Source organism: Drosophila miranda, chromosome XR (genome assembly GCF_003369915.1).
Source record: "Drosophila miranda strain MSH22 chromosome XR, D.miranda_PacBio2.1, whole genome shotgun sequence".
Lineage (NCBI taxonomy): Eukaryota > Metazoa > Arthropoda > Insecta > Diptera > Drosophilidae > Drosophila > Drosophila miranda.
Genome location: NC_046674.1, coordinates 5,922,569 through 5,947,933, shown reverse-complemented (window position 1 = coordinate 5,947,933; position 25,365 = coordinate 5,922,569). Strand labels below are relative to the sequence as shown.

The 25,365-nt window shown below is 48.2% G+C and overlaps 7 protein-coding genes across 11 annotated transcripts in view; 6 read left to right on the top strand and 1 right to left on the bottom strand.

The window, feature by feature from the left end:
- LOC108150918 (protein naked cuticle) overlaps positions 1 to 4,048 on the top strand; it is a 40,458-nt gene extending 36,410 nt beyond the window's left edge. For 2 of the 3 annotated variants that reach the window (XM_017279246.2, XM_033386444.1), the window contains exons 3-5: positions 612 to 1,511; positions 1,848 to 2,209; positions 2,470 to 4,048. In XM_017279246.2, coding sequence (XP_017134735.1) covers positions 612 to 1,511; positions 1,848 to 2,209; positions 2,470 to 3,679 — 2,472 coding nt within the window. In that variant the 3' untranslated portion in view covers positions 3,680 to 4,048. The remainder of the gene's footprint in view (positions 1 to 611; positions 1,512 to 1,847; positions 2,210 to 2,469) is intronic. The other variant, XM_033386445.1, reaches the window with a different exon arrangement.
- Positions 4,049 to 5,307: 1,259 nt separating this feature from the next.
- LOC108150924 (SET domain-containing protein SmydA-8) lies at positions 5,308 to 7,363 on the top strand. The gene is made up of 3 exons (XM_017279254.2): positions 5,308 to 6,508; positions 6,564 to 6,825; positions 6,893 to 7,363. The coding sequence occupies exons 1-3, from the start codon at positions 5,492 to 5,494 to the stop codon at positions 7,222 to 7,224; spliced, it is 1,611 nt and encodes a 536-aa protein (XP_017134743.1). The 5' UTR covers positions 5,308 to 5,491; the 3' UTR covers positions 7,225 to 7,363.
- Positions 7,364 to 7,772: 409 nt separating this feature from the next.
- Positions 7,773 to 10,086, top strand: LOC108150923 (tRNA (uracil-5-)-methyltransferase homolog A). Its single transcript, XM_017279253.2, has 4 exons — positions 7,773 to 8,058; positions 8,119 to 9,418; positions 9,483 to 9,940; positions 9,994 to 10,086. The coding sequence occupies exons 1-3, from the start codon at positions 7,855 to 7,857 to the stop codon at positions 9,884 to 9,886; spliced, it is 1,908 nt and encodes a 635-aa protein (XP_017134742.1). The 5' UTR covers positions 7,773 to 7,854; the 3' UTR covers positions 9,887 to 9,940; positions 9,994 to 10,086.
- Positions 10,087 to 10,415: 329 nt separating this feature from the next.
- On the top strand, positions 10,416 to 18,784 carry LOC108150920 (glycerophosphocholine phosphodiesterase GPCPD1). Of its 3 annotated transcripts, none has more exons than XM_017279251.2 (2): positions 10,416 to 10,499; positions 16,163 to 18,622. In XM_017279251.2, exons 1-2 carry the CDS (start codon positions 10,485 to 10,487, stop codon positions 18,110 to 18,112), a joined length of 1,965 nt encoding a protein of 654 aa, XP_017134740.1. In that variant the 5' UTR covers positions 10,416 to 10,484; the 3' UTR covers positions 18,113 to 18,622. The 3 variants fall into 3 exon arrangements, with proteins under 3 accessions (XP_017134740.1, XP_017134739.1, XP_033242355.1); XM_017279250.2 differs by lacking the exon at positions 10,416 to 10,499 and adding an exon at positions 13,058 to 13,485 and having other exon boundaries at positions 16,163 to 18,784; XM_033386464.1 differs by lacking the exon at positions 10,416 to 10,499 and adding an exon at positions 15,070 to 15,300 and having other exon boundaries at positions 16,163 to 18,784.
- Positions 18,785 to 19,056: 272 nt separating this feature from the next.
- LOC108150927 lies at positions 19,057 to 20,243 on the top strand. The gene is made up of 3 exons (XM_017279258.2): positions 19,057 to 19,442; positions 19,535 to 19,601; positions 19,677 to 20,243. Exons 1-3 carry the CDS (start codon positions 19,239 to 19,241, stop codon positions 19,994 to 19,996), a joined length of 591 nt encoding a protein of 196 aa, XP_017134747.1. The 5' UTR covers positions 19,057 to 19,238; the 3' UTR covers positions 19,997 to 20,243.
- An 86-nt stretch (positions 20,244 to 20,329) lies between these two features.
- Positions 20,330 to 22,845, top strand: LOC108150919 (glycerophosphocholine phosphodiesterase GPCPD1). The gene has a single exon (XM_017279249.2). The coding sequence runs from the start codon at positions 20,692 to 20,694 to the stop codon at positions 22,807 to 22,809; it is 2,118 nt and encodes a 705-aa protein (XP_017134738.1). The 5' UTR covers positions 20,330 to 20,691; the 3' UTR covers positions 22,810 to 22,845.
- A 113-nt stretch (positions 22,846 to 22,958) lies between these two features.
- Positions 22,959 to 23,846, bottom strand: LOC108150928. Its single transcript, XM_017279259.2, has one exon. It carries the CDS (start codon positions 23,759 to 23,761, stop codon positions 23,234 to 23,236), a length of 528 nt encoding a protein of 175 aa, XP_017134748.1. The 5' UTR covers positions 23,762 to 23,846; the 3' UTR covers positions 22,959 to 23,233.
- Between the last annotated feature and the right edge of the window lie 1,519 nt (positions 23,847 to 25,365).

Sequence of the window (25,365 nt, the reverse complement as noted above, 5' to 3'; positions counted from 1 at the left end):
CAGCAGCAGCAGCAGCCAAAAAGAAAATTATATTTATTTATACAAGAGGGAGAGAGGAGCAGCAGGAGAGTGGCAACTGTTTTGGATGCTGTGTGCTTTGGGCAGCACTTTATCAATGGTAATGGGCCATCACCGCCTCCCACCCCAGCACCCCTTTAGAATCTCTGCTGCCACTGCCACTCTGCCACTGCCACTGCCACTCTGCTTCTTTAGTGGCAAGCAAATTAAATATTTAGTCAAATTATGGCCACAATTTTCGACTGGTTTCAGTGGTCTCCTCTCTCTCTCTTTCTCTGTGCTAATTGTTGTTTTGTTTTAATGTGTGGCACCACAACATGTTGCACCTTCAATTGGAATAGTTAGATTTATGCTTGTAAATGTTGCAAAGTTTATTAGCAATTTTTGTTTGTGGCAGCTACTGCATCAGAAATTGCTGGCCAAAAGTTGATTGCAGTTGTGGTGCGGGAAATTGTTAGCACTACTATGCCACGAAGTGGTTTCTGGTGTTGTTAGATAGTATGTAGAGAATTTCCAGTTCTCCCCCCAATCACCCCCATCACTCTATTCATTTCCAATCTATCTCGTACTCATAAAAAAATCTATCCATTCAGGAATTCACCTGCGACGTATCCGTGGAGGGTGGCAAGTCCTCGCAGCCGTTGCAGTTCTCGTTCACGTTCTACGATCTGGACGGGCATCATGGCAAGATAACAAAGGACGACATTGTGGGGATTGTGTATACCATATACGAGTCGATTGGCAAGTCCGTGGTGGTGCCCCACTGTGGCAGCAAGACAATCAATGTGCGCCTCACCGTCAGTCCCGAGGGCAAATCGAAATCCGCACAGCAGCCGGCGATGGCGATGGGCGTTGTCCCCGCTTCTGTGCCCCTTCCAGCGGCAGCACTCGGCAACAACAACAATAGCAACAGCAACAGCAACAACAACAACAAACTGAAGAAGTTGCCCACGGGCCTGGCAGCCATGTCGAAACAAATGAACGGCGGCAGTGGCGGCGGTGGAGCGCTAACGACATCCGCCGGCACACGCCGCCAGCATCGGTATCGACCGCGCAAACTGATTAAGTCCGACGACGAGGACGATGACAGCAACAGCGAAAAGGAGAAGGAGAAGGAGAGAGAGAGAGAGAGGGAGTCGCATGCAGCAGACCAGCAGCCAAGTGGGAGCGGTAGCAAGGGTGCTGGCAGCAAGAGCCACCATCATCACCATCATCACGGCAGATACCAGAAGAACCAGAGCGGCGCCAAATTGGAGCAACAGCAACAGCAACAGCAACAGCAACAGCAGCAGCTGTGCTGTGCTGACACGCCGGACAATACCTACGAGAATATGTTGAATCTCAAACAGGATACACAGGCGGCGGGCAACGATGCCACGATTCCCGACTGTCCTTCATCGCACCGCCAGCTGCAACATCAGCGGCAGCAGGACATCTACATGAAGCAGGCCACACAGCGCGTGAAGATGTTGCGGAGGGCGCGCAAACAAAAGGTAGGCACAAGGTAAAACAGACAAACAAATCATGGCAAAAACAAAAAAAATTCCAAATCGAATCCAATCAAATCCGAAAATCGAATTGTGGCTACGAAACGACTCAAACCATTCATGGCCACAACGACCGACCCCACCCGACCCTCCCCCCCACCCTCCATTGTATGACCCAACACCCAAAAGTCGCCTTTTGTTTTTGTTTTTGTTGCTTTGCTTTGTTCTGCATTCATTTTGATTGTTTTAATTATTATTTAATTGAATTATGTTTTATTTTTATATTTATTTTTTGGTTAAACCATCACCAACCACCACCAACAATTGAACCACAAAAAACAGTACCAGGATCACTGCTTGGAGACGCGCCAGCGCAGCCTCTCGGTGGGCAATGATTCCGGCAATTGGCAGAACCGCCATTTGCAACAGTCGCTGCAGCAGCAGCCACAGGCGGCACACAAGAGTGCCTCGGTGTCGCCACCGCCCCTGGCGGGGGAGCTAATGCTGGACGGAGTGCAGCTGCGCCAGCCACGGCTCCCCCATCAATCCCATCATCAGCAGCTGCAGCAGCAGCAGCAGCAGCAGCAGCAGCAGCAGCAGCGGAAGTCGGCCGAGTGCTGGAAATCGGCTCTAAATCGAAACGATTTGATAAGCATCATCAGGGAGAGCATGGAGAAGAATCGCCTGTGTTTTCAGCTGAATGGGTAAGCAGCAGCAGCATCCCCAATCGCCAATCAGCAATCACCAATCCCCAACACACAATCACCCAATCAACCATAAATCATTTGCTCTTTGCATTTTCCTTTTGTTCTGCAAACTTTTTGGCGACCCATTCCCCCTCCCCAGCCCCCACTCGGATCCCTAATTGAAACACTAACCATCCATAACCATTCCTGACAAATAGCCCATGCAATCAGCCAACCAGCTACTAATTGAAGTCAAATTGTTTTTGCCACACACACAGAAAACCCCAAGCCAATGTGAGTCCCATACGGCAACCGGCAGCACAACAACAACAACAACAACAGCAACGCCAACGCTCCAGTACGGGATCGAAAATTCCAACACTAATTGCCAACCACAGTCCTGCCGCCCCCCAGTCTCCGCTCAGCTGCAGCCCACCACCCTGCACCCTGTCTCTGTCCCTGTCCAGCAGCAACCATCCGGCGGCAGCCACCTGCAGCATTCCGGTGCCAGCACAGGCACAAGCACAGGGACAGGGACAGGCACAGGCACAGGCACAGGCACAGGCACAGGTGCCAGCGCCTCCGGCGGTCATCGAGGTGGGGGGAGGTCATCATCAACACGACCATCCCCAACCGCACATACCCATCTACCATCAGCAGCTGGCCATTAATCCGGCCGTACTGGCCGCCCAGCACAGTCACAACAGTGCCCACAACAAGCTAAATCTCTGTGGCTACGATTCGTTCCTGCATGCCACAATCTGTGGCGGCGGATCGGCCGCCCACTCGCCACCGCCGACGCCGAGCAATGTGGCCACAGTGCAGCCCATACCCAAGAAGAGTCACAATCAGAAGAGCCTGCTGCAAGGCTACCAGCGACTGGAGCAGCAGCAGCAGCAGCGGTCCAGCAAGGACTACAAGAACTACGGCAATCTCATCTATGCCAAGCTCAGCGAACAGCTGCAGCAGAAGGAGCGGGAGCAGCGTCGGCATCGCCACAAGCAGCAACAGCAGCAGCATCACCATCAGCAGCAGCAGCAGCAACAGCAGCAACAGAACCAACAGCAGCAGCAGCAGCAGCAGCCACTGAAACCGAAGGAGGAATCTCTAGCAGAGCAGCGTCCTCCCACTTCGAGCTCCAGCTCCGCAGGCTCCAAAATCTTTGGCGATGCCTTGGAGTGCGCGCACCTCTTGGCCAGCGAGGAGGAGGATCTGCCGGCCAGCCCACCGCTGACTCACAGCACTCCCAGCAAGGTGGTCAGCACCGATACCCTCATCGATCTGAACGACGATGTGGGTGAGGCCGTGGCCGAGGCCGTCACCGAGAGTGGTGGAAAGCAGCAACAGCAGCAGGCCCTGGAGGCCGATGAGGGGCAAGAGCAAGAGGTGGAGCTGGACACCAGTGCCTCCAGCTCGATGATCCATCGCTATGTGCACGAGCACATCCACCATCACTACCATCACTTCAAGGAGCAGCAGGATGTCTGAATGAAACCACAGAAAGGACAACTACCACTAGAACGAATGAAACTATAAACTATGTATTTTTGAATGTTGCTTATGTTTTCAGTCTAATCTAATGATTAATGTAGCGCCAATTGTAATTTAAAGTTAGCATTTATCATCCATCTACGAAACCAACAAAATACCACCCCAACAAAATATGTATTCGAATCAGCAAAACGATATTACAAGAAAATCTGGAAACGAGGGGGATCCTTCCACTCCTCCCAGTCTTCGTTTGGTAACCACTTACGACTCCTTGCCCCAAATGGGGTGTATGGGGTGTACACATACACAAATACATGCATATATCGTATCGTATATAGCCTTCTTGTAGCTTATGCAAAAAAAAAAGAAACCAAAATTAACGCGCCTTTTGCCTTGGCAACACATTCGTATGCTTTTTTTTTGCTATGCTAACCGACCTAGCAGCATGCTGCCGCAACACATATCACGTATCAGAGAGCTGGCAGCATGTTGCCCCAAGCATTTTGTGTTGCTGAAAAAACTAAAACAAAAACCGAAGGAAAATGTGTGGAAAATGACTCTATTGTTTAGTGAAAATTATTAAATGAAATTGTTGTCTATAATATGAAATTTTATGCAGCGCTTCTTAGGTGTATAGAAAGAGACAGGCAGAGAGAGAGAGAAGGAGATGGAGATGTATCTAAGTATCTCCTTATGAGAGTTTTAAGTTATCTTCTACCGATCGATCGTGTATATTTATGTTTTTTTTTAAAGCCAACTTAATTTTAAACCCTATTATTAGTTTCTAACACTAACCGCCAACAAGACAAGCAACAATGCAACTTAACAACAACAACAAAAACAAACAATTTTAGTTCAATTTATAGTTTTTTTTGTATACCACGTATTTTATGAGAGAACTTTTTTTTTTTTAAATCAATCAATCAAATAATCAATTTCAATCCAATCAAATCAAATGAAATGAAACGAAACGAAACAAGCACAAAAACAAAATGCATTTAACTCTTATTTAAATAAAAAAGACTGATTTCCAATTAAACATTAAACATAATGAGAAATACTAAATAAATTATTGAATTGCTAAAATGAAATTAATTGATTTCGAGAGTTGTTTTTTTTAAATTATTATTATAGAGGGGGGACAATTATGGGATCACCATTGTTTATAAATTTAAATGCTTAAGCTGCTGGCCGACTTCGGCTCTCATTATATTTACAAATATCTTTTAGAGAGATATTAAAATATGAGCTTGAAAAACCACAGCAAACCAGAATTATTCTCAAAGATTTGAAAAGAAGGCGTCAGACAAACTCTGACTGCTACGACTGCCGTTGGACTGACTGCAAGACAAAAGCTAGCTGATTGCAGTGAATTGCAGAGAAAGATCAACTTTTAGCCAAGGCATTAATAATGTTGCCGTACAAATTGGACATTGTCTTGGCTCTGAAACAACGACACAACACAACACAGAGATATAAGATCTAAATTTAAATCGTCGTGCGCCATGTGACAAGAGATCGGAGATCGGAGAGAGCCAGAGAGGAGTTCTCTCGAGCGTCCCATTGGATCGGATTTATTTTTTGGCAGCAGAGCCACAAAACAATACAAGTTCTCGCAGACAGAGATCGCAGATCGCGAGTAGAGTCCGAAAACAGAACACTAGAGATGTAGAAATGTTGGATTTTCAGTGAATTTTCAAACGTTGCGCATTACGCAAACACACGGCGATCCAGGAAAAGCTACAGTGAGAGGACAGTGGAAGATTAGTCCGAAGATCAGTGGAAGATTACCATCGTATCAGATCATAAATGTCCTCATCGCTGAAATCCTGTGCCCTGTGCCAGGCGAGAGCCTCGCAGCTGTGTGCCGCCTGCCGGAGCGTGGTCTACTGCAGCCGGGAGCACCAGAAGGAGCACTGGAAGCAGGGTCATAAGCGCGAGTGCAAGTGCTATGAGGTGGCAACCAACGAGACGCTGGGCCGGCATCTGCGCGCCACCAGGGACGTCAAGATTGGGGAGGAGATCCTGAGGGAGGCACCCCTCTTGCTAGGTCCCAAGGTGGCCTCGGCGCCCATCTGCCTGGGCTGCCATCGGAATCTGCTAGCCCCGCAGAAGCAGCGAGGCAACTATTACAAATGCAGCTCCTGCAGCTGGCCGCTGTGCGGGAGGGAGTGCGAGGAGTCGCCCCACCATCGAGCAGAGTGCCAGCTCATGTCCGGTAGTAACTTTCAGTCCAAGATTAACTACACGCCCGGCGAGGACGAGCGCAAGGAGTCCGCCTACTGCGTGATTATGCTGCTGCGTTGCATGCAGCTGAAGGCCAGCGATCCCGAGGGCTTTGCCCGCCTCTCCGCCCTGGAGGATCACCTCGAGGAGCGCCTGGCGACACCCCTGTACCAAGTTCTGCGGGCCAATCTCATAACTTTCATCAAAACCATTTTGGGTATGCGCGATTGGTCGGAGGTGGATATCCTGCGCATTGCCGCCATCCTGGACACCAACACCTTCGAGCTGCGACAGCCCCGAGAACGGCGAAAGGTGAGAGCTCTCTTTTCCGGTGCGGCCATGATCTCACACGATTGTGCGCCCAACATGCGGCATCGCTTCGACGACGACATGAACATTATATTCCTGGCCAAGCGGGCCATTGCCAAGGGCGAGATCCTGAGCATTTCGTACACCCAACCCCTGAGGAGCACCATCCAGCGACGGTTACACCTGCGGCAAGCCAAGTGTTTCGATTGCGCCTGTGCCAGGTGTCAGGATCCCACAGAGCTAGGCACCTTTGCCGGGGCACAGACATGCGTTAAGTGCAAGGCGGGAAAGGTCAGTAGCAGTACGGGTCGAGGGGGTATGTTCTTATAGGCCGTTTTCCCCGCAGATCATCTCCGTGAATCCGCTCCAGAATACGGCCAACTGGAAGTGCCAGCTATGCAACTTGAAGCGATCCGCTAAGGAAGTGCTGCTCTCGGACGCCAAGCTCCAGCAAGAGATTGAGGCGCTGGACAAGACGACACCCGTGGATTTCGAGGATTTCATCTACCGCCATCGAGTGGAGCTCCATGAGACCAACACCCATGTCCTTCAGGCGAAATATGCCCTCACTCAGCTGTATGGAAATGCTCCAGGATTCACCATGGATGGTAAGCAGAACGGCGATTGACGGGGATTTCCGTATACGGTAGTAACCCGAGTGTCGTGTCCCCACAGAACTCAGCGAAGAGTCGCTCAGTCGAAAAGTGGACCTCTGCGAGGAGCTCCTGAAATTGGCCAACATTTTCGATGGCGGCTGGAGCATCTTTCGGGGCAATTTGCTGATCGACCTGGAGGAGGCCCTCGTGGCACAGGCCTTGCGCGTGGAGGAGGACCCTGTGGAGTGCGCAGAAAAGCTCAAACGGGCATCGGAGCTGCTGGTGGAGATCGGAAACATTATGAAACATGAACCCGAAATGCAGCAGCTGCTGGCTGAGCGTCAAGAAATCCTATATAGAGCCCTAGAGCGATTTGAAGAGGTCAAAGAATGCGAATTGCCTTCGAAATAAGAAACGTTTTATTATTGAAATGTTTAAATTTTAAAATATGCGCCGGGTTTTATAGCTACGAGTAACTTATTGTTAGCTATCGGCATGTTTATAGCGATATTTTAGTGCGATAAATATTATAGAAGCTTGCATCTCTTTTCTTTTCATGTTTTTTCCATCTAGCAAGTTGACCATTCACGGTATTCACGTCGAATTAGCCAATTTTGTAGAAAAATGGATTCATCAATCGGATAAAATTATGTAGGCAAGGCTGAAGGTTCTATTTAACTAGTAATATTCAACGGAATATCAAAATCGAGAAATATGGTTTCCAATCCTTGACGGAGCACAATTAACCCATTGTAAGCCAAAGGGTTATTTTAATTTTCCACCGAATATAATGCAAATTTAATCATTTTAGCCAAGTTCAGGTGGAAGATTTCGCTTTTTTTTTACGTTCAGAGGAAATATGGCATGGATCTACAAGAAGAATGTACAATCGTTAATATTTTTCGCCATTTACCTCAAGTAGTTGAACTGTTTAAATAGAGGGGGCTTCAGAGGAATATCGGAATATCGGTTCCACATGTTTTTTCACGTGTTTTTTGTTTTGAATATTTTTTGCTCAAATTTCGTTTGAATTTTACTATAATGGAGAGTGTAATTAAAGAAACGCCTTCTGAAGTGCCGCCAAATGATGCCCCACTAAAGGAGACAGCGGTAGAGCAATCTGCCTCCAACGACGTGCCCGACCAGGAAAAAGCCGGCGAGGAGTACGCCTATTTGGAGCGGAATGAGTTTACGTCGGAAATATACAAAATAGAAGTGAAGAATATGGGGTACTTTGGAATTGGGGTAAGCAAGAGACATCCGTATGTTCCTCTTTTCAAGACACTAAACCACTTCCCGTTTTAGGAGTTCAAAAAGCTACTGAAGAATACATTGAAGCTGGACATGACGAAAATCAAGTCCCCCACCAGAAAGGAGTTTGCATTTGTGTGCTTTCGCACGCAGGAGGACCAGCAGAGGGCATTGGAGACACTGAACGGCTACAAGTGGAAGGGAAGGGTATTGAAGGCGCTGGCAGCAAAGGCATCCGCCGATCCCCTGCAGAAAAAGCGAGCGGCAGGAGGTGCCACCGATGGCAAGCCGAAACGTCAACGCACAGCCGTAGAGGCCACCTGTCCACTAGCGGGTATCACCTACGATGAGCAACTAAAGCAGAAATCGGAGGAAATGTCCACGCTACTGAAGAAATACACCCAAGAACTGAGGAAGATCAATCCCCAGGCGAAGCCACATCTGAATAGCTTTAAATTCAATGAAGTTCTGCCCTCGCCCACGGTAAATGGCTATAGGAACAAGAACGAGTTTACGGTGGGAAAGAACTCGGAAGGCGAAGTCGTGGTGGGGTTCCGCTTGGGCAGCTACAGCGATGGCTCTGTTGAGGTGGCGGAGGTTCAGGATCTGCCGCACCTGCCCGACCAAGCCAAATGGGCAGCCCAGAGTTTTCAAAACCTTGTGAGGCAATCGAAATTCCAGCCCTTCAATCCAGATGGCAATGTGGGACACTTCCGGCAGCTGATGGTGCGCTGTTCCAGCGCCACGGGCGAGCTGATGCTGGTGGCGGGCATCTTCTCCTCCAATCTGAGTGAAGACGAACAGCAGGAACTAAAGCAGGAGCTAAAGTCCTTCTATGAGCACGCGAGTGAACAGGATGATGCCATCTTCAAGTGCACTTCCTTGTACTATCAGGATGTCAAGCATCGCGAGGCTGGCCAAATGGTTAACCCCGTCGACCATATCCTGGGCACCACACACATTACAGACACCATTCAGGGACTCCAGTTTCGCATCAGTCCCCTGGCCTTCTTCCAAATCAACACCGAAGGAGCCAATGTGCTCTATCAGCAGGCCATTGATTTGGTGGCTCCTACGAAGGACACAACCATGTTGGACATATGTTGTGGCACTGGGACCATTGCCCTGGCCTTTGCTAAGCATTGCAAGCGGGTCCTGGGCGTGGAAATCGTACCAGATGCCATCAAGGATGCGCAATTCAATGCCGAAGCGAACGGAATCAAGAACTGCAAGTTCTTCACGGGCAACGCTGACGACTTCATCAAGAGCATGGTGCGGGAGGCGATGTATGAGCAGGAGCCAGGAAAGCCAGTCGATTTGATAGCCGTGGTGGATCCTCCCAGAGCGGGACTGCGTAAGCTCCAGCAGAAATCAATCTTTGGGTATTATAACTAATTGATTCTTCCATTCCTCTGTAGATAATCGTTCGATTGCTGCCATTCGTTCGGCGAGTGCCATCAATCGTCTGGTGTATGTCTCCTGCAATCCACACAGCGCCAAGCGGAACTTCATCGAGCTGGCCAGACCCGAGTCCAAACACTACAAGGGCGAACCCTTCTATCCGAAATCCGCTGTGGCCGTAGACATGTTCCCCCACACGACGCACACGGAGCTGGTCATTCTGTTTGAGCGTGAGGCCAAGACAAAGACTGATGAAAATGCACCGCCAGCAGCAGCAGCAGAAGTAGCAGCAGAAGCAACAGACGCTGTGGAGGCAGCCACAGAATCACTAAAGACTGAAGCCAAAACTAATGCAAACATTGAGACAAACACGGCCGACGCCGCCGTCGATACGGAGACGGGAACTCTGCCAAAGGCGTGATGTGGGTGCTGTGTTGTGTGTTGTGTTTGAATGACGGTACAGTTGGCTGTAAATGTAAGTTCTTATAGACTGGCGTACCGGACTCTAATAATCTCTTAATCTTTTAGGTCACTCTCGCGATTCTCTCGCCAGTGTTCACGAACGAAACACTCAGCCAGCCAGCCACACGATGCCTCATTCTCGCTTATCTTTGCACCGGGATGTTGTCATCCATCCATCCATCCATCATTGTCTCTTTGTGCTGCTGCCTTGCGGCTGCTGTTGCTGCTTCTACTTTTATTGTTTTAAATTGATTTAATTGTATTTACGCTGTTCGGACGTCTGGTACGACGGGGAAGCGGCCAAATCGACACCGAGCGACTTCCTATTTAGTAGTACTCTCTAAGTTGGAGCAACGGTTTTCAAATCGACATCATCAACATCATCAGTACAATTTTCGACGCTCGTGTGATAAGAATTGCAATCGCTGCAATCTTCCTACTGGCATTGTAAACGTGTAGCAATCAAGCTTCAAGTGCTTCAAGTGCAACGACCCTTCCCAAGGGCTGCCAATTGCCATTCGAAAAACACTCCAAGGATCCAAGGATCCACTGATCAAATGTCTGATAACCAGGTATGAGATGTTCTCCACGTTTATAGCTTAGATTTCCATCATGTTTTGGAATATGAAAGTGTCGTTTTATCAAATTTGGGTGGGTTTTGTAATAAATTCAAATTTTGTAATCAATTCTACAATATATAAGATATACAAGATTACAATTGCATTCCTCAGGAATAAGATACGTGCTTGTTCAGGTCATCGTTGAACAGCAGTTTGATTGCACAATGAAAACTGTGTGCCTTCTGGTGTGCTCCTTCTGCTTATCTAAACCAAATATTTGTTAATTTTGCTTTGCCAGTTGCAAGGTCCAAGAATCATTCGAGAGAGCTGTAAACAAGCCGGCAGTCGCAGCTGTAGCCATAAAAACAAAATTGTATATGTTTATTGTATAAAACAACACGAAAATATTATTGTTTTGGCGAACAACACCAGAGGCAACGTGACCGATATCATGTTGGATAACAACATACATACATACATACATATGCACATAGGAAAACAACACACGGATCGGATGGGTCGGATCGCTTTGGATCGGATCAGATCGTATCAGGAGTGAGATTCATTTGAATATTAGACGCGAATGGCTTCCCAGAAGGGGCGCGGCACACACATACATATGTGTGTGTATGTACATATATCTAATGTGGGTGTGCGTAAGAGACAAACGAGAATAAAGCTTTCGTGAGCAACCGCCGTACCGTTAAATATTTAAACGTGCAAACGCAAGCAAGCAGCAATTGTACTTTGGACCCGATGAGGCGGTTTGTTTGCCTCTATAGCAAAATGATTATAGACTCAAATATAAAGAAATAACATCTTAATTATTATAAATCAAATCGAAATGTATATGTATGTATGTATATGAACACATAATGCGACAGCGAGAGCGCACAAAGAAATCTGAGAAAAGGGAAAACCGAGGCGCCGAGAACAAGGGCACTTTAGTTTTATTTATAATATCCGGCAGCCAGAGACGACTACATGGACGTACATAGGCTGTACGGCGCCTAGCAACATGAAATGAAATTATTAGATTAGGATCGACAGATACGTAGTATTTTGAAGACCTTGACCGGGAAAGCTTTACTTTCGAAGCGATTTCCAGTTTGCGCACGGAAAAAGCTTTCCTCCCCCGTATCATATTTTTAAAATAATGCTCGGAGTGTATAGTTCTTGTCTTATCAGCAGAGTGGGATGTAAACAAACTCAAACTGAAGGAAAACAACAATATCGACATACAACCGACGCAAACCGGTTTGCGGGAGAGCGATGCCATGCCACGCTGCCCAGAGCGGGAGAGAGCTTTTGTCCGGATGCCCATTCAGCATCAGTAAACACTACACAGACGACTACGACGAGGGCCCGGCAGGCACCGACAGCAAGCCGACGCCCCTCAAAGCACAGAGCAATTCACGTGCAGGTCTGACGGCTGCACACGACCAACACGTTTTGGCCTTTGGAGCAAATAAGCCTCCCTCCTCGTGCCATGGATCCACCCTCCCCTCTCCCTGGTTCTGCTGCTACCGCAGTCCGGTCCGGTCTCCATTATATTTCTCGTGTCGTCATCCCATCTGTGCTCAAGAGCGAGCCGTGAGCCGGGAGCCGGGAGCTTTTGCGTTTTTGGGTAGATAGCGTGTTTTCTGCTGTACGACGCAAACTAAATCAAAATCCTATGGGTAGGAGTTTTATAGTTAGCTACCCTAATCGATAGGGGTATACGGGCTTGCCTACTAACTTCAAGTAGCTCGGTGGGTTTTCCAGTTAGAGTTGGGGTTAGAGTTATTGTATTTTATCCCAGACCATATACAGTCGAACTTCTCTATTACGAACAACGAAGTTTTCTATTTAACGAATGAATTCTATACCGCGAATTTTCCGTGTTACGAATTTCACTTGATATATGGAATTATTTGTAAAGTATTTTTTGTAAAATATTTTGGTTTATAATTGTGTTTTATGGCTGCAGTCTGGACGGTTTTCCATCTACAGACGGTCGTACTTAAGGATATTAAAGGGTTACGAATGAAACGCTACTGATAGTTCTAGAGTACTCCAGCATTCCAAGTCGATTGTTGGCTAATTAAAATAAGTTCCGTATCCCAAATACACATATCTAGTATTTTTCTATTCGCTATTTCTTCTATTCGCTCTTTTCGACTCTTGTGCTAAATATGTAATTAGCAATCTCTCTTCTTCATCAATCTTATTATGATTCTGCCTCTGATTCTAGACGAACGTTTGAGGGCATTGCTAATTCGATTAATCTTCATGGGATCTTTTTTATTGTTTTATTATCGTGTGTTGTGTTGTTTTTCTGTTTTTCTGAGGCCAACAACATTTTCGAAAAAGCCCCGAGCAAGCCGCAACTGTACCTAAATCGCCAACGTCGCCGTTTCTTTCTGTCTCTGGTGTCTGGCTTTGCCTCTGCCTCTGCCTCTCGCACACACAAAGAAAACGGAACGGAACGGGCAAAGAGGCAAACGCGAAAGCCAAAAAGCTCTCCAACACATTTTCGATAAAAAGAAATCGTTTAAATTGCGCGCACACCAAAAGAGCCTGAAACAGTTGCGACTGCAACGTCGGAGCAGTGACGACGGACCGTCCTCAGCGTCCCAACCAACCTTTAAACCAAAACCAAAACCAAACCAAACCAAACAAAACAAAAAACATAAATAATAGCAACAAAGGAGCAACCATAAAAGAGCCCCAACTTAAAACTAAACCAAGTACAAAATGCTTGCCTAGCTAAAAAAAAACAAAAACAAAAAACAAAAGGGAAACCAATTGCGCATATAGTGCGCGTATAGTGCAAAATATAATAATTTAATCAACTGTGATATAAGTTTTTTTTCGTTGGTCCTCCAGACCAGACCAAAGCAACCTCTTACCTGAAAAAAATTCAAACACAAAAACAAACCCAAACCCCAGTAAGATGTCCGTTCCCATGATATTGACCCCGATGGAACACCAAAGCTCGGACGAGCACATGCAAAATGTAATTAACAAAAAACTATACCCTAAAAACCAGAAATCATTTGTACTTTTGGGATACATACATACATAGTACATATATGGTTGGAGTGGAGCGATTGTTGTGGCTGGGTATGTGTGTGAGTGGGTGTGTGTATGTTTTATAGTCTCTAGTATAAAATGCAAGTGTTTGAGCTTTGACTTTTTGGGGGGTCTGTGAAGGTCGCTGCTGTTGTCATCAGACATTTGCATGTCTTTAGTATATGAAAATCAATATATTGAGGGGGGCAGAGGGAGAGAGAGAGAGTGTAGGGTTAATGCACTAAATTGGTCTTAGAGATAATGGGCAACAAGGGAAATACTAAGAGTGTGTATATTTACATTCTGTATAGAATTCTGTCCGGCATAGTATAATGATATGGCAGTGTCTGTTTTGTTATGATGTCATTTCAAGGGAAACGGAAATTGTATCGTGGAGTATCACTCATATAACTCCAACCTCCAATTTCAATTGTTTCCAAATAAAAACAATCGACCCACCCCTCAGACAGCAGCGTTTCTGTTTATTTAATTTGAAAGCTCTTCAGAGCCATGCCACATGCTGCAATAAGGTTTCACGTGATTCAATTTAGCTTGGAGTTGTGTGCTTGTGAGAGGTTTCAGAGAGGGAGAGACCGAGACCGACCCCAACTGCCTCAAGTGCCTCAAGTGCCTCCTGCCTTTGCGATGGATGCGATTAGATTCAATTTCCAGCTTATAGATGCAATAAAACGTTCTGCTGATATATGATCCTATAGCTGGGGCCTGATAAGAAATCAGGCTGTAATTGAACCCCCCTGCCAAACAGATGGCCAGCAGAGCTTTTTTGCTAAAAATAAGATAAGACTAAGCAACCTCTTACGCAGAAGTAAGGAGTAAAGTTCCCTCCCAAGAAGCGGCAGAGAAGCTTTTCGACTCTAAAATTTCCCATAACAAAGAACATATGTGCGAAAACGCTTGAGAGAAAAGAGAGCGCGTGCGTTAAAGCTACGGTAATTATTGTTCAACACGTGAATGGCAGCCGGCGCAGCGAGCGAGCGTCAGAAAATCGACAAAAAAGCTCGAAATCGCACACGGAAATTAGCATAAAGCTGAGAAATCAGAAGTTTAAACAAAACAAAGCGATTTCGTTAAAAAATTAAAACAACCATTGGAGAGCTTTTGGATATTTGTTGGCCGTTTCTGAGGCGGCACGGCCCACCGATTGATTTACAAGGCTATGCTAATTGTGCCAAGAACGAGAAGAAACGCGCGCGAAACGCTCAAGAAACGCGCCCGCGCGTTGACGCAAAGCAGCCAAAAATACATAAAGGCGGAAAAACTACAATATAGAAAGAACTAAGAAAACTATATACCATACTATACCACTACTATATACATATACCGATTTCACCGATTTGGGGTCTCATTAGCTCACGCGACTTTTTAGCCCAGTCTCTTCTAGTTATCTTTTGAAATGTTGCCAAGGCGGTGGAGGCAGCAGAACCGATCTGTACATTCTGCCCGATAGGTGGGTGGCGTTGTGGCGGCCTCTTTAGTGTATTCTGCAGGGGCTGCTCTCGACACGTGTCTGTGGAAATAATATATGGGTTGCTCAGCCCACTTACATAAACTTTGGCTATGGCGACTGCACTATTTATCGCCCATTTGTCATAGGCCACACGGCAAGTGTCGGCTAATCCGAGGCAGAAGTTGCATCACCACCAATCAACTGCCATGGCAGCAGCAGCACCCCCACTGCCACCATCCGCAACAAAAAGTGCATTTGATTCCTTGCGGATCTCACGCGGTTCGCTCAAAGGTAAAACGCTTACATCGAGCGAAGCGATTTTAAACGCGTGCTTTTATTTGCATTTTTCGCCACCAACAAAATTTGATTGAACAACAGTGTGTGCAAATATGGGTGGAACTGTGAATAATTGGAAGAGAAACATTCTAAAATACACCTATTCATAGCTCCGAAAAGTCGCCGTCGTTTATCAGAAAAACAATAATGACTTTGACATTGATTGTCGCTGCAATATAAAATCAATTTTAGCAGGAAATAAATCACTGCCCAATAGACGTCGGAGGGGTTATCTTCTTGTCATCTAACTGTTTGATATATGCTAACGTATAGTAGATCTATTACGCAAAACACATTGTACTCGTACGTAGATTAGACTCGGGCTTGGGAATACTTTAATGTATTCAAAAATAGCGCGGAATAATCAGCACACCAGAGCTGCTTAAATAGAATAGATTTTCTTTTTAATGGGTTTTTGATTAGATTAATCTGTGAGCCAGTATGATTTTGAATCGAGAGCCTCAGTGCAAAACACGTGATCTCGTTGGAGCACGGCACGGAGGCGACTAAAAACGCGTGCTTATCGCGCGAACCTGTTTTCGTTTCTAAATACCCCAGCCAGAGGGGGGGAATGGGGGCGAGATTTAAATCGAACGGCGACACTCGGCGTTCCGCTTAGTGAAACTTTATCAGGGCGCGAAACGAAATCCGCAAGGGGTCAACGTTTAATCTCGGCTCCGAGACAGTGTGGGTTGGGTTTATTAAACGAGACAGCTGGCAGCGGTGCCCTCAGTCGTAGTCTAGTCTCCATTGCTGAGCGATGGCCCTGTGGCACACCACCGTACTAATCCTGGCCTATGCCTCCATCTCCTTGCAGTGTGCCGCATACGTGGAGGCCGCCACCGTGCCACCGGGCGCCCTCATCAAGTATGGAACGGCCAATGAGCTGGAGCCGTCGGCCACCGGCGCAGTCACCGGTGCAGGTGCAGGTGCCGGTGCCGGGGCCTCCTGCAAGCCGACGCTGAGGGAGTTCAACGTGAGACTGGAGACTCCCCTGGCGCCGGAGGAGCGCCTGGGACTGACTGGCGACGTGAAGGCCCTGGGCGAGTGGCAGCTCTCGCGCTGCGTGCCCCTGGACTCCCTCGACGAGCTCAACTGGCAGGCCACGGTGCCGCTGCAGTCGTGTCGTCAGCTGGAATACCGCTACTTTGTCTACGTGGAGGATCTGTCCGGCTACAAGCAGATCCGCCGCTGGGAGACGCACTTCAAGCCGCGCTCCCTGGGTCCCTGCTCGGAGATTCAGTGCAGCCAGATCGACGTGTTCGGCATAACCGCGGACAATGCGGATCTGAAGCCGCAGGTCCATCGCGGCTGGCTTAATCACGAGGTGATTGTCCAGCTCAAGTTCAACAGCGAAAAGATGTTCCAAGTGCACGACATCGAAACCTTCGATCCCCAGCATGTCCAGCTGAAGATCGTGCCCGTGGAGATGACCGCTGGCCTCCTGGTGGAGTACACCAAGCAGGAGTACGGCAAGAGTCAGCTGGAGAATCAGCCCACATTCGGAGTGCCCTATACCAAGGGCGACATTGTCATCTTCCACATAACAGTGCCGCTCGAGAAGATGCTGCAGCAGCACTTCCGTCTGGACTGCTACACCATGTCCAACGAGCTCCTGGGCAGCGCCAATCTTGTCAGCTCGGAGCTGACGGGCAGCGAGGGACTCCTCCATCTGCGCATCAAGTCGGCCAGCGATGCCGAGGAGACCTTGGCCCGACTCCGTTTGCCGTATGTCATTGTCCAGCCGTACCGGTACTCGCCGCTGGACTTCAAGACCACCTATGCCCACTATTGGCCCAAGAGCTGGCCCAATCTGGACGTGGGACATCGCGGCAACGGCAAGAGCTACATTGCCGATGCCCCGGCGGAGAGGGAGAACACGATTGCCTCCTTCCTGAGTGCCCACGAGCACAATGCGGACATGATTGAGCTGGATATCCACCTCACGGCCGACGGAGTGCCAGTGATTTATCACGACTTTGGCCTGCGCACCGCCCCGCCTGGCAAGCAGATCAGCAAGCCGGACCAACTGGAATACGTCCTGATCAAGGACATCAACTATGAGCTGCTCAAGCGCCTGCGCATCTTCTCTGTGATCAATGGGCGGGTGGTGGAGTATCCCTCGCACAATGCCGAGTCCCGACCCGCACATCGCATCTTTCCGCGCCTCGTGGAGGTGCTCGACGAGCTGCCCAAATCCCTGGGCATCGATGTGGAGATCAAGTGGCCGCAGCGTCGCCAAGGCGGTGGCAGCGAGGCCGAGCAGACGATCGACAAGAACTTCTTTGCTGACCGTGTGCTGCACCAGGTGATCCAGCATGGCTGCGGGCGTCCCATCATTTTCTCCAGCTTCGACGCCGACATGTGCACCATGTTGCGCTTCAAGCAGAACGTCTTTCCTGTGATGTACCTCACCCAGGGCCAGACGAAGAAATGGCAGCCGTTCCTTGACCTGCGAACGAGGACCTTCGAGGCGGCCGTCAACAATGCCCAGGCCTTCGAGCTGGCCGGCACCGCACCCCATGCCGAGGACTTCCTCGGCGAGAACGCCGCCCAGATGCTCCAGCGGGCCAAGGACCTGGGCCAGATCGCCGTCGTCTGGGGCGACGACTGCAACTCGCGGGAGCGTGTCAAGTATTTCACACAGATTGGGGCCACGGCCACGTGCTACGATCGCAGCGATCTCTACATGCCCGATGGCAAGCAGGAAGCGTTCTTCAAGTCTCCGGCCCTGATGGCCGAATTCGCGGCGCAGTGCCGGGTGTAGGCGGGGTGTAGGGGCGGGTAGATCTTAGAGCCTAAGTTAATCGTTAATCTTGTAAAGAAACCTATTTTTGTATATTTATTTGGAAACGTAACGTAAGAAAGAGAAATGTGAGAAGGGGCATCACCGAAGGGGAAGAAGCGCAGCTTCAAAATGTTGTTTATTAAATTATAGTTTCCAACGTTGTCCAAACGGAAACCGAAACATGTGAAGCCATCATATGGCCATAATTAGAAAGAAAAAAGAAACCCCCATTCCCCCAGAGCATGGGAGGAATTCCCCTCAAAATTAAGTAGCAACATAAAAGACAATGAGAGAAGAAAGCGATGCAAAAAGTTGAGAAAAGAAAACAAAAGATGAGAATGAGAATTGCAAATACACATATATTTATGTACACCTAATACCTGCTATAAATCGTTAAATACCTCAATGCAAAATGTGCAAAAAACAAAAAACAAAAAAAAAACCAGAGCTACATAATTGCAAATAATTTTGAAAACTTTTATGCAAAAATACTACATAGAAAATTTGCTATTTGCTTTCACATATTTAATAATTATTGGGGATTTTTTATACCATTTTGTAGTGTTAGTTTTCGTCTATGTTTAAGCAAAGAGTCTTTTTGTTTTTGTTCTATTTGAATGGCTTAAATGCAATGAAATTTACAAGCAATTTCCATTTGAAAGTACACACAGTACAGTACACACTAAAAAGAACAAAAAAATATTGTTATTAATATTTAAAGATATATTTAATGTCAATACAAAACAGACAAATGCCACGCGTGAATGGCAGAACAAAGAGACAAATATTGAATATTCCGCTCATCCGAAAGTGCTGATTGAAGACATTCGTTTAAAAATAAACACACGCAAACGCAACGCAACACAACACTCAATGGAATGACGTGTTTTACTATATGATGATCTGATCTCTAAACAGAAACAAAGAAACAGAAGAAGAAATTGTAAAATTCGATCCGCTTACATTTGATGGGGCAGCATATCGTGACGAATGTAAAAGCCACCATGAAAATGCTGAGCCCCGAAACACGGCCCATAAACGGTACCCACAAGGCAGAGAGAGGGCCATAAAAAGGCTGGGCGGCCGTAGCAGTCGTGTAAAAGCCATGCCTAAAGCCAGTTCAGTTTATGGCCAATTAGAGCGCAAACTCATTTGCATGAGGCTTAGGACGAGCCAGTGGGAATTCCAGTGCCAGTGCCTATGCCTCCGCATGGGTCTGTTGCTGTTGCTGCTATCACCAATCGGTAGGGCCTGTGCCAGCGGGGCGTGGAAATGTCTATACAAAGAATTTCCAGTTGACACAGAGAAGGTGAGAAAGTGATATTGGATGATCTTGAAAATTGATAAGCAATCTAGCGTTTGATCGCTAATAACTGAAACCTGATGTGTCGGGAATTTAAGATCAAGGGCGGCTGGTGGATTTATGGGACCAATCCAGGGGGAGAGACACGATGCTACCTCGACGGCCGTAAGCGATAGACAACTTCAACTTCGAATGATTTGATGTCTATGTTTGATTAATGTGTGCTTTATATGTTTCCAGTGAATCTCTATTGGACACGCATTACCATGACGGACTACGATAATTATGCCGTGGAACTTCACTGCTCCCTGCCCTGGTTCAAGCATCTGATGGCCATCTACACCAGGACCCAGGAACCCACACAGGAGACCCTCAACGCAGTCGCTGGCTACCTTCAGACGGTACGTCTGTCATTGGACAACTTTACGCTGGTGGCGAAGCCGGAAAACTGTGTGAACCAGAGCCACGGTCCCTGGCAGCGCTGGTATCTGGCCAGGTATCTTCATTTGGAATACCATCCGCATTATCTCAAGCCTCTGATCGACGATGAAAATATCTGAAGCAGTCAGTAGTGGTCTCTCTCTCTCTCTCTCGCGTAGCCCAAACTTTCTTTAGCCAGAAATTTACATATATGCCAAATTTGGTCAAAAAATATGCGAATAACTTAAAACAATGAGAGAATTGTTCAGTCCAAGTCGAATTTCAGATACCCTCGAAGTACCAGAGCCGCGGGGTGTCATCAAAATAAATGATATGATCTTCTCTCAGTGAAAGGTTTTCACTGCCCATTAAAATCGACTTTATGGACATATATCTCCATCATGCTTTAATTAACCCACCTGCCATTTGCTCGGGCTATCATTAGGCCCCGAAGTCCGCCTTCCGACTCAATTAGTGGGCTCGCTGGCCGGCGCTGACTTATTAGTCCACGATGAGAGAATCCACAGAGATCTTCGATTCGAAATATCAATACCAAAATCCAAAATTCAATTTCGATGACAACAAAACTATGCTGAGCTTTAAGAGATTCTTTCATTCGTTTGTTTGTCATCGTTGGGTCAAGTTGCCTCCGCATCCGCATCGTCCGTGTCTGCGTCAGCGTCCGCGTCCGAGTCCGAGTTCGTGTTTCGTTTTTTTTTTTTCTTTAAGTTTTGGCGCTTTACCTCTTTTTTTATCCGAAAGAGAAAACTTGTTTCTTTGGCGAGATGATGATGGTGTGCCTGCTGCCCCCAAAATCTGTGTGGAATGAGGAAAAATGTATCGATTTTGTGTGTTGTTGAATGTGTTAAAATCAATTAGCATACTGCTGTTTCTGTTTATGCCGCTGCTGCTGCTGCTGCCCCTGCCATTGTCTTATGCCACCACCAGTCGAACGGAACTGAATGAATCGCTTGTCTTTGCCGCCGAGAAGCTGCAGGCCTTCAAGATCTTCGACGATGAGCAGCAGCCAGCCGGCCAGGTCTCGGGTCGCAGCTTCATCTGTGTGCCCCTCTTTCGGGTCTTCAGTCTGGAGCTGAGGCACAACATTCGCCTGGCTGCCGACGAGTATATTGCCGTTAGCGGGGATCATGCCGCCCTCGGGCATTGGCAGCTGGAGAAGGCAGTTCCGCTGAAGGCGCAGGACAGGGCCAGGACCAAGTGGTATCTCCGGCTGTGGGTCTGTGCCAGCCAGCGATTCTACTATCGCTATCTGATCTACGCGAAGAATGGCCAGGGCAGGCGGATTCTGCGAAGCTGGGAGGGCCAGAAGGTGGCCAGAATGATGCAGACCTACGAGATCTATCGATCCCCCGGCCTGGACATCTACGGCGAAGCCTATCCCCGATCGGTGGGTGGTGGCTTCCACCTGGAGCGCGGCTGGCTGCAGCACGAGTACGTAATCGAGCTAAAGTTCGTGTGGCAAGATCACATAGTCATCTCTGGGGTCGGCAGCAAGGCCAAGCTCCGACTGGCGCTGACGCCCCTCAACGTGATCGATGATTCCCGGATTGAGGTCGCCAAATATGCCTACAATCACTCCTCGTTCCGTCCACTGTCCGCGCTGGGAGTGAAGTACAGCCAGGGCTCCATTGTGATCTTCCGCATCAGCCAGCCCCTGGACATCTACAACGCCTTTCGCCTTTCCATCTATCAGATAGGGAGCAAGCAGTCCCTGGGCGAGGTCTACATCTTTCCCGAGCAAATCCGGGGAAGTCGCGGCACGCTGCAGCTCCCGATCTTCGCCAGTCTCCAGACCATAGCCATTGGACAGCTGAGCCTGCCCTATCTGGTGGTGCTGCCCATGCCCAAGGTGGAGGCCTGCAACTTGAGGGAGAGCTTCCATCACTACTGGCCCGACAACTGGCCCACCATGGATGTGGGCTATCGGGGACTGGGGGCCAGCTACTATCAGGCCTCCACCACCCTCACGGAGAACACGATAGAAAGCTTCCTGGCTGTGATGAAGGCCAAGGGCGACATGGTTCAGCTAGACGTGCAGCTAACCAAGGACTATGTCCCTGTGGTTTGGCATGGCTTTGGGTTCTACACATCCGGCAAGGATCAGCAGATCAGGGATCGTTTCGATCTGCGCTACGTGCTGATCAGGGAGCTAACCTACGCGGAGCTCAAAGCCAGTCGCGTGTTCATCCTGAAGCGCTGGAGCCTGCAGGAATACACGCACCTCAATCTGAGGGACTCCAGCCGGAGCCAAAGAATCTTCCCCAAGCTCTCGGAGGTGTACGAGGCCCTGCCCAAGTCACTGGGCCTGCTGGTGGAGATCAAGTGGCCGCAACTGATGGCTTCGGGTCTCCTGGAGTCGACCCAGAGCCTCAACAAGAATGTCTATGTGGATAGAATCCTGCAGACGACGGTCCGCTATGGCTGCGGTCGTCCCCTGATCTTTGCCAGCTTCGATGCGGACATCTGCACTATGATCCGGCTCAAGCAGCAGGTCTTCCCCGCGATCCTGATGAGCATTGGGCGGTCCAACATATGGGATCCATACATGGATCTCAGAGCCCAGAGCTTCCAGCAGGCCGTCAATTTTGCCCATTCGGCGGAAATCCTGGGCACAGCCCTGCACGTGGAGAACTTTGCCCAGAAACATCAATTGCTGAGCGTTGCTCTCGACCTGAAACAGGTGCTCTTCCTCTGGGGCAATGACCTGGGCCAGGACGAGCATCTGCTGGAGCAGTTTCGGGCCCTAGACGCGACTGGCATTATCTACGATCATATGGATCGCGTGGGTCCGGCCAGCTGGAAACGTTCCTCCTTCTTCCGGGCGCCCCAGCTGCTAGAGCTGTTTGGGGCCCAGTGCGTGGCCAGTGGCAATTCATCGACCATTCCGGGCGCAAAGCCGCCCAAGCCTACGATATGGCCAAAATTGAGATAGAAATCTCTGAAATGCCAACTGGCAAGCTCTTTTTTTTTGTTTTTTTAAATTATTCTGTATTATTATTATAATAACGTTTCGATTTTGATTTAGTTTAAATTAATTTGTATTTTAATTTATTTTGTTGTTTAAACTAAAAATGATTCAAATTCAGAGATTAGGTAGGAATTTAATAATCGATCTCAATAATAAGAAATGTTACTAAATGCATATACGAGTATATTGTAAGTATTTTGTGGTACTCGTGTGTATATTGATTTATTTATACAAATTGTATGGGATTGTTTGGCTTTGTTTGGTTTTGTTTGGTTTTGTTTTGTGAAACGCACATCAGGTAGTCGTACTCCTCCCATCCGCATATTTAGACACTTATGGCACATACAAAATGGTTATACTAAGAAAAAAAGAGCAAAGTGGAGACCCTCTACTGAGTGGAGCAGTTGCCATCGTTGTAGATGACCATATAGTCATCGGTCACACAGGCACTTCCCAGGGGCATGGACTGGCAGATGCCCTCCACATGCTTGGTGATCTCCACGTAGCAGGAGCGATGGCCGTGGGAGGAGAGCTTGTGGAAGCCGTTCGTCGGATGCTTGATGACGGTCGGATGCTTGTGGCCGCCCAGCCGGTGCTTGGGCGATGGGGGCGCTGCCACCGGGGCTGTATCTTCGGCAAACTCCAACCAGGGAGGAGGCAGCGAGTGCTGCTGCTGCTGTTGCTGCTGCGACTGTCGCTGGTCCACAGTGACCTCTTGGTCCACCTCCATGGGCAGTTCCACGCCCTCTACATCGTCGTCGAGCGGAAAGGGGAAGGATGTCTTCGATTTGCCGATGATTCCCCCCTGCTCATTATCGGCCACAGAGGCGGCGCTCAGGAGCTGCGGCGTCAGCACCAAGGCGTTGGCAATCAGCAGAGTTGTGGCACAGTAGAGCAGCAGATGGAGTTGGGCCATCCTTTAGTAGTTCCTAGAGCAAAGTTGCTGCAAAGTCGTTTGCCTCCTTGTGAACTGTTGCACTGGCAGTGCATGAATGTGGCTAGCCAGGCCATCGATGCGGGTTTTTATAGCTGGCCGGCCAGCCAGCCCGGAGATTTTCCCCAAACAGTCAATGACCCGACAATGGGACCCGATAATGGGACCTGCAGGCTGCAGCAGCGGCAGCAGCGGGCAAGAAAGCGGCGCCAGAGGAGTCAAACAATTGGAATTGAAAAGAAGCCACTCAAGAACTGAAATCATCATCCAATCCTATCCCTATCCCCACTCCCACTCCCACTTCTACCAGGCACCAGCCAGAGACGACACAAAAGGGCGTAATTAATTATAGTTGAGTATACGCCACGTAAGCCTCAATGACAAGGACTCCCTGCGGTGCTTCCTCCTTCCTAACCGCCTACTGGGAATGGATGTTCAGAAAATTGGAAATCTATTCCGAATTCCAATTGCGATTGCGATTCCGATTCCGTTCATTCTCTTCCTCGATGCGATTCGATTCGATTCGATTTGGTTTCTATTTGTGCGCCTTACGCCTTGCGTCTTGCCTTCCTTTTGTATTTCCGGCAATTATTTTCGACGATGTGACAATATTGTCTGTGACGGTCTGTGGAGGAGTCCTGGTGGCAGGCTTGGGCATTGGGCATTGGGTGTGGAGTGTGGTGTGTGGTGTGTGCGGGGGAGGAGGGCTCTTCTCTAACGACTTCATAAGCATCTGGATTCAATTGAATTTAAATGCAGTTGTTGCCTTTGGCCCGCACCAGCACTCAAGGAGGAGCAACCAAGGCGACGACAACAATTTAGCGGAAGTGAGGCTGACGCCATTTTTAAAATGGCGCATACGTGTGCGACGTGTTTATGGGAGAGTTTTTTTGTTTTTTGATAACTGACAGACATGACAGACAGCCGCACAAGTCTAGGCCATGGCCAATAACAAGCTCTGCCAAGATGGAAATTGCCCGAGAACGATTCTCAGCTGCAGGCCGTGCCACGTGACTTGCCAAGTGATTTCCTGTGACTTTCCCCGAGACTGAGCCTGCTCTTTAAAGTCCTTAAAGTGTATTTAAATTATTCATGAATCATTTATCAATTATTTGTCGGTGGGGAAGTTGTTAATTGTTCGATTAAACGCTTCGAAATGTAAAACAGAAATCATCCTGGCAGTAGTGATTGTGATTCCTCCCTCTGTTCCACCCTGCTCCAGTCACAGTGCCAGTACTGTACAGCTCTGATCATCTCTGATGGCAACATGAAGCCGCCTGGGGACTGCTTATACAGCACGCAGGATGAATAGCTAAGGATTTGGCACGCACCCCCCAGGACTAGTAGACAATGCCACCCAGCCAGATATTCGCTGAATCATTAAATTGCTGCCTGGCATTATCCACAGGCTCCAGACAACAGCAGCAGCATCAGCAGCAGCAGCAACAAAAAAGAAGGAGGCAAAAATGGCACGTGAAATTAATTTAAATGCTGTGATTGCCGGATTGCTGGATGAATGACATTTGTTGTCGACACAACACGACACCCGTGGACGACTCCCTAGCTTGTTAGCAATTCAATTTGGC